General features: G+C 35.3%; 1 protein-coding gene across 1 annotated transcript; it reads right to left on the minus strand.

The window, feature by feature from the left end:
- Positions 1–2,987: 2,987 nt before the first annotated feature.
- On the minus strand, positions 2,988–7,136 carry LOC125811269 (uncharacterized). The gene is made up of 6 exons (XM_049490774.1): positions 6,655–7,136; positions 6,429–6,555; positions 6,057–6,338; positions 5,842–5,961; positions 5,397–5,755; positions 2,988–3,228 (listed from the first exon to the last, which is right to left on the minus strand). Exons 1-6 carry the CDS (start codon positions 7,134–7,136, stop codon positions 2,988–2,990), a joined length of 1,611 nt encoding a protein of 536 aa, XP_049346731.1.
- Positions 7,137–7,820: the final 684 nt, after the last annotated feature.

Here is a 7,820-nt window from a genome sequence, read left to right on the forward strand (position 1 = left end):
ATCGAAATATAAAGAAAATAACCTAAAGGGTCATTACAATTTGGCCAAATTTAGAAAGCCATATGTTTTTGTTTAATTTCCTTTGCCTAATAGCTATTGGGCCATGTTGGTAAGAAAATTTTGCACTTTAAGTTAAGACAATTGTTAACTTATACTTGTAAAAAGAACGGCCAAACCCAATGTTAGTTTGAGTTACTTGTAGTATTACCCTTTGCCATAACTCTATTAATTATTATAGTTTAAAAGATTGGTTTGAGACTTACACTTATATTTACCTGACTCTATGTACGTACCACAAGCTGGGGAACTAGTCTCACGAGACTAACATCCTAATAGTTGGGCTAAGATTGCTACATACCAAATATTAGATAGATGGAAAGAAATCATTTCAATTGGAGATGCCTAGATATCCAAAAAAATAAAAAGTGCAATACGCTAGCATACTAAGCAATTTTTTTTTTCACAAACTCAATTAACTAGAAACAAGGATGCTTTTACTCAACCATCTTCAACCGAGGCTAATAACATATTAAAGAATTATTCAGCCTTCTCACAGGATCAAACGAAACAAAAGTTAGTTTAACGTGAAACATATCTTCAAGTTAATTGAATGATCAAGAAAAATATATTAGGAAAAGGAAATGGAGTTAAATAAACTTCGGTTCATTTAAAATGGCTTCAATATTTAAGATTTTCCACTTGTAACACTACTAAAAAATTGCAAAAAAACGATGGCCAAAAGCGACGGACTGCGTCACTTTTTTGGTCAAATTCGACAAAAAAGCGACTTAGTCATGTTCACCGCTTTTCAAAAAGCGACGGACAGCGTTGCTTTCTGATTATTATTTTTATAAGCGATGGACAACGTCACTTTTTTTATATCTTCATTTTTTTTTTAATTTCCAAAAAGCGACGCATTCCATCGCTTTTCTGGAAATTTAAATTTTGAAAATCCCAGATAAGCGACAGACTAAAGGACCCAGTCCGTCGCTTTTCTGGAAATTAATTTTTTGAAAAATCGAGAAAAGCGACAGACGAAAGGAACATGTCCATCACTTTTCTGGGTTTATTTAAAAATATAATGCAAAAAAGCATTGGACAAAAGCACCCTGTCCGTCGCTATTTTTTGCATTTTTTCAAAGCAAAAACTGGTTCTACTGCCCACTTGCAAATATAAATCAATTCAATTCATATTAACCAGCCCAATAAAACAAAATACAATCTAAATATCCCACAGAAGATATAATACAACAAAATTAAACAATCTTCAAAAATATCTAAATCACAATACAAAAACATATAAAGTCATTCAAATTTTGTTTCAAAATTAAAACATAGTTCGTAAACTAAAGCAATAGAAGATAATCAAAGAGTGTAGTCTATATAATCATCATCCTCCTCACTGTCATCATCAGTGCCCTCAGCAGGGGACGATGTAGATGTAGGTTGACGAGCGAGGTTCAACACTTGTTCTTTGATTTGCTGAAATGTCGCACTTATGCTTTCTTGTTCAGCTACTCTTTTTCGCTCAGACTCTTAGAGTGCTACTGTCAGTTTTTCTATCTGTGCTGACATAGTAGCGATCTGAACACCGTTAAATTGCCTCGCCTTGATGTGACGATCCAATACCTTCTAAGCCTGACAAGAGTCGTCGTACATCATTTCAAGAGCCTCGACCATAGACTATACCCTTGTGTGTCCCCCCTACCACTTTTTTATGTCCAAATTTTATTGAACAGTTTAGGTGTCATTTGGACCGAACTATATATATAGCCAGTGTGCAATGAGCCACCCTTAAGACTGCCTCTAGCCTTTTTGGCTCGTTCGAACATCACCTTGAACTTATATGTGTTCCAATATTGGCGCAATTCATCAAACACATTAGGCAACATCCAACTCGGACACTGATTAGTATCCCGGGCTTTCTTTGGCCAGCTAGACAGTCTCGCGAATGCCCTCCTCTCAAATGTGGTCGCAATGACCATATTAAACCTCGGTTCTCAAGTACACATATTCTAAAAAATGAATAGTGTTAGATAATTTAAAAAAAAGGATACTAAAATTAATAAACTTAACTAAAAAATTATTTACCTTAAATTAATTAAACACCCCCTGATGTATATTGTTTGTGATCTCACTCCAGGAGTGATAAACCTGTGTATAAAGCCTTCTCACTGAGTCTTTTAAAGCCCGAGCAACATCCATTGCAGGATACCACCTGCAAAACACATAATAAATATTTTAGTTCTTGAATAATAGATTATAGATGCTCCAATAAGTAAAATAAAGTAACAAATAGATAACAAAACAAACTTATGATGACCCATCCGACTTAATCATGTCTTTGTCAATCATGTCCCTATGTCTCGGTGCTAGAGCAGACGTCTCATCTAGTGTAGGTGTAGGTGATACACTAGGATGCACATAATACTGAGTCAATGAAGGTGTACTGGTCACATAATCTGACTGCTCACTACTAGAATTTATAACCCTCATGGCAGATAGCTGAGGAGATGTACCTGTGGGAGATGGAGAGGGAGATGTAGTACAGCCAACCGATAACCTACCTGCCGATAAGGGTAGTGCTCAACGAATAGACTGTAAAGGTTGGTCCTCATAGCGCCGTGGAGGCAGTGACTGTGAAGTAGAGGAAGCACCGACTGATCGACGATAATTAGGATAATATGCCTGAGGATCCGCCGTACCAAATAGAGCAACCAATAAATGAGTATCATGAGTAATGTGCTCCGGCGCAGAAGAAAGAAATCCTGGAATATCCTCAGAATCTATGGGTCTCCTAGATTTCTTCTTTTTAGTCTTATTAGGTTGGCTAACTCCAAGATGCTCGCGAGATTATCACCCTCACCCCCCGATGACATCTGTATGCAAATTTACATGGATAATATATAAAAATTATAAATTAAATAAAATTAGTATTAGCAAAATAAATAACTTATATACTAGCTATATAGTCTATCATTCTACTTTTATTCCTCCTCGCTTGTTGCATTTCCATCACTCTCCCATTCTTCCTCCTCAGTTGTTTCATTTTCATTGTCATATTCTTCGTCATCAAATGAATCATTTTCCCCATCCTCATACATTTCTTCCTCAACATTTATCATTATCTTAGTATCTCCTAATATGTGTTGAGGATGTTCTAGTCTGGTTTCCAATTCAACACCAACTTGTTGCTGAACAATTGCAACCTCATTTGGTACGCCACATCTAAGACATTGTCCATTTCAATTCTTCCCACAAGTTTAGTCATTATAACAACCCACCAATCAAATTGGCTCTACACAATGGATATGGAGCGTAATACACTTGTTTAGCATTATGTGCAATGATGAAAGGATCATAACTTCTGTATTTTTCCGTGTGCTTAACTTCAATTATATTATGTTGTTAGTCCCTTTTGTGCCTCTATGTGATGGGTCAAACCACTTTTGAAGCGACGCCGTCCTTCGTTTTTTAACAATTTTTTAGTAGTGTAACCATAAAAAATGATTCTGAAAGTTTAACATTCAGTCACAATGAAAATGATGAGATTCAGGGCACAAAAAATCCCTAGAGTGTGAAATAGAAAATGATTAGAGGGGCTCGAAGGCACAAAAGTTCTTGGAGACATAACTACAAGGAATAAAGATAGAGGAAGTGCATATGGAGCATTTGAGAGATCCACCTAGTCATCACTCTTAGAGTCATCCTCTTTATTTTCGGATAGAGCTTGCTTGAGGGTTTCTCTCCGCATCATTAAAAATAAGTCATCAACTAGACTATATCACTACAACAAATATGATATTTAGCTACGAAATTCTTAGGCAAACACAAAATTCATCACTATATATTCACCTTTTGTGACAAAAAAAAATATTTCGTATTTAAATGCATGAGCAACATATTTTTAATGAAGAAATTTACAATTTCGTAGTGAAGTTTTGTCCATGGAAATTTCGCACCAAAAAATAATTTTACGTCATTCACTAAGTACCACTAGTGACGACTTTTAAGCTATCAGTGACACATTATTTTGTCGCTAATACATGATCCAATTTATGACAAACTTTTATTTGTCTTAAAATTGGTTACAATTTTGGATACGAAAAAACTTCGTTACAAAAAATAAGTTGTTGCAATAGTGAAAAACACTACTAAAAAAAACTGTGAATAGCGACCTAAAAATACCGACCTCCGGAGGTCGGTTTTCCTTGAAATACCGACCTAAAACCGACATCCCAGCTTAGGTCGGAAAAAGCTTGGTCGCTATTCAATACCGACCTCTGGAGGTCGGTATTTACTGACCTCTCGAGGTCGGTTTTTATTTTATGTCGGAATATTCATTTTTTTAAATTCCGACCTCTGGAGGTCGGTATTTTTATTTTTGTAATGTTGAAATTCCGACCTCCGGAGATCGGTATTTTTATTTTTGTATTTTTGAAATTCCGACCTCCGGAGGTCGGTATTTTTATTTTTGTATTTTTGAAATTCCGACCTCCGGAGGTCGGTATTTTTATTTTTGTAATGTTGAAATTCCGACCTCCGGAGGTCGGTATTTTTATTTTTGTAATGTTGAAATTCCGACCTCCGGAGGTCGGTATTTTTATTTTTGTAATGTTGAAATTCCGACCTCCGGAGGTCGGTATTTTTATTTTTGTTATGTTGAAATTCCGACCTCCGGAGGTCGGTATTTTTATTTTTGTAATGTTGAAATTCCGACCTCCGGAGGTCGGTATTTTTATTTTTGTAATGTTGAAATTCCGACCTCCGGAGGTCGGTATTTTTATTTTTGTAATGTTGAAATTCTGACCTCCGGAGGTCGGTATTTTTATTTTTGTTATGTTGAAATTCCGACCTCCGGAGGTCGGTATTTTTATTTTTGTTATGTTGAAATTCCGACCTCCGGAGGTCGGTATTTTTATTTTTGTAATGTTGAAATTCCGACCTCCGGAGGTCGGTTGTTTGCTGCAAAACAGGCAGCAAATTGCTACAATTTTTAGTTGCCCACCTGCATATTTATACCAAAACAACCCAAAGCCACATAAACTTCATCCAACCAAAACAAACCAAAGCCAAATAAAATTCATCCAACCAAAACAACCCAAAGCCAAATAAACTTCATCAAACCAAAACAACACAATATTTTCAACATATACAAACTATTTCAAAATAAACTTCATCCAACTTCAAAATAAACTAAAATACGATCAAATTAAACAATTCTAAAAATATAGAAGTCTAAAATGTCAAATAGATACAACTACTCTTCATCACCCTCACTCTCCTTATCATTCTCATCACCCTCCTGATCAGATCCATCACTGCTAGCCGGACATGGAGGAAGAATATTTCCTGATTCAAAAAGAAAAGTTAGTTGGGCCTGAAGCGCTGCATACCTCTTGTTCTCTACCTCTTTTGCTGCCGCAATTTGCTCCTCTCTCTTCTTCTCTCTTTCTTCTCTCTTCTTCTCTCTTTCGGCTACAGCAGCAAGCTCGGCATTGAGATAAGTTATCTTACTCTCCATTGCAGATATTGTCTCTCTATCCCCACCATCAAAGCTTGAGGATGATGAACCACAATACCAAGACTTCTTCTTCTGATACGCCTTTTCTGGATAGCCATAGACTGAACCTCTAATCGGTTCACCAGCACTCTGTTTCCAAAGATTCTCGTTTTCTTCTTGTGTAAATGGTCTGTCCTGACTCTCAAGAGGTAGAGTACTACGATATTCCTGAGATATTCGCATATACCTATCCTGTAATTTAAACAAAGAACTCTACGAATAAGAATGTAATATATACAAGGAAAAGAAAAAAAATTTAGTTTGAATGGAGTTCTTACATATGTCTCTTGAGCACATGGCTCAATCCATCTTTCTTCTTCTGTGGGGTTCGTACTCTTCTTGACGTGAGTAACCTTGAACATCTCTGGTACAGCTACCGGCCTACCCAACTCTTTTTCCTGCAAATAACATATATAGAATTTGATCTCATTAATCTCCAAAAAGTACTTATCAAAAAAGAAAAAAATTATTTTACTAAATTAAGAAAGTATACCATTCTTTCCTTCCTAGTAACCTGGCTAATAGCTCCACCAGTGTGCAAAGAGCCTCCCTTTTCTGATGCGCGAGCCATCTTCCCAATCTCACTCCTCTTTTTAAATTTTTCATCAGTACTCCAATGTTTCAGTAACAAAGCCCATCGCTCCGGAAACATAAACTTAGGCATTGTATTTTTTTTTCGACAATCACAAAATGTGCTAGAAAGCAACTTTGAAGCTTTAAGCTTGAAGTTCACTTGAACGTCATCCTCGTGTTCGGGAGCCCATACATAATATTTCTGTAATAAAAAATTACTAAATATTTATTGTTCAAATGACTAGAGAATTTAAATGTATATGATATGAATTTAATTTATATATATTCTTACCTTAAATTCATTGAACATCTGCCCTTGGTTGTTAAGTGGAATCGAACTCCAATTCGGATACACACCATTATAGTGAGTTCCGATGCACTTTAAAATAATCTTTGCCATACCCACATCCGGACGTAAGCTGAAATACGAATTCATTGACGAAGTAGAGTAAACAAAAAATAATCAATCAATTAAATATAAATAGATAAATGAAAGATGAAACATAATTAAATCATACTTGTATCCTAATGGCTCGATGACGAGTCTCCGAAAATTGTCTCTATCGCCTGGCTGAGGACCATGTGCATCTGAGTGCTGGGTGGTAGGAGTATTAGGCTCTGAGCCATTGGATTCAATATGAAGATTGGAAAGTCCAATTGATCCACTACTAGTATTCAAACTATTGCACTGACTAGCACTAGCTGATGGTATGTTAGACCCACGACCAAGATGTGAATAGCCCTGCAATGTTTGGTAACCCGAACTAGGTACCACAGTGGGTGTAGATATAGTATAACCAGATTGTGGAGCCACATGAATAGAGGCATTATGTGACTGGTGTGTCGAGTGACTAGTTGAAACTGAGGCTCTTTTTGAAATATTAACTTGAGAGGGCTCATCAGATATCACGACCCCAGTGGGCCTTCTCATAGCATTGGCCTTAAATTTCTTTTTTGGATTATCGGATTTTTTTGATTTACCCTTGTCTTTATCTACCATCTATATCAAATAAATATAAAGATTAAAACAAAGTAGTACAAAATAATGTCACAATGTCGAACAAATATATCAAACAAAGTTATCATAACATAAGGCTTAATCCACATAGTCTTTCACAATGTCAAACAAACGTTAAAACTACTAAAACATAAAGTATACTCAAATATAAATAGCTAAAAATCCACCAACTAAACATACAAATTGTTATTCATCCTCTTCGGAAGTTTCTTCATCATCTATCCATTCACATGCATTATCTTCGGAATCATACCCGCTCGACCAGGATTGTTTCTATTATACATCCAACTACGATCAGGATTCATCTACACAAACAATAATGATAATTTTAATTCCATCAACTAAATAACATTTGAATTTATTTAAACAACTTAACCACTTTCTAAGTCTAACTAGTTTTGACATATTTATTTTAACTTATTTAAACAACTTAACAACTTTAACTAGTTTAGTTTTGACTTAATTCGAACAACTAAATCCACCAACTAAACCACAATATTTATTTTAACTTATTTAAACAAACTTAACTTTTTAACTTTAACTACATTAGTTTTGACTTAATTCCAACAACTAAATTCACTAACTAAACCGACATTATTTATTTTAACTTATTTAAACAACATAACAACTTTTGAACTTTAACTACATTAGTTTTGACTTAATTCC

This window comes from Solanum verrucosum, unplaced genomic scaffold, assembly GCF_900185275.1.
Source record: "Solanum verrucosum unplaced genomic scaffold, falcon-dt-bn FXZP01000534.1, whole genome shotgun sequence".
Taxonomy (NCBI): domain Eukaryota; kingdom Viridiplantae; phylum Streptophyta; class Magnoliopsida; order Solanales; family Solanaceae; genus Solanum; species Solanum verrucosum.

Coding starts and splice junctions, on each gene's coding strand:
- LOC125811269 (XM_049490774.1), bottom strand. CDS start 7,136: ATGGTAGATAAAGACAAGGGTAAATCAAAAAAATCCGATAATCCAAAA. Junction 5,756..5,841: donor CATGTGCTCAAGAGACATAT/GTAAGAACTCCA, acceptor TTTAAATTACAG/GATAGGTATATGCGAATATC. Junction 3,229..5,396: donor AAAGAGGTAGAGAACAAGAG/GTATGCAGCGCT, acceptor ACAATGTCTTAG/ATGTGGCGTACCAAATGAGG.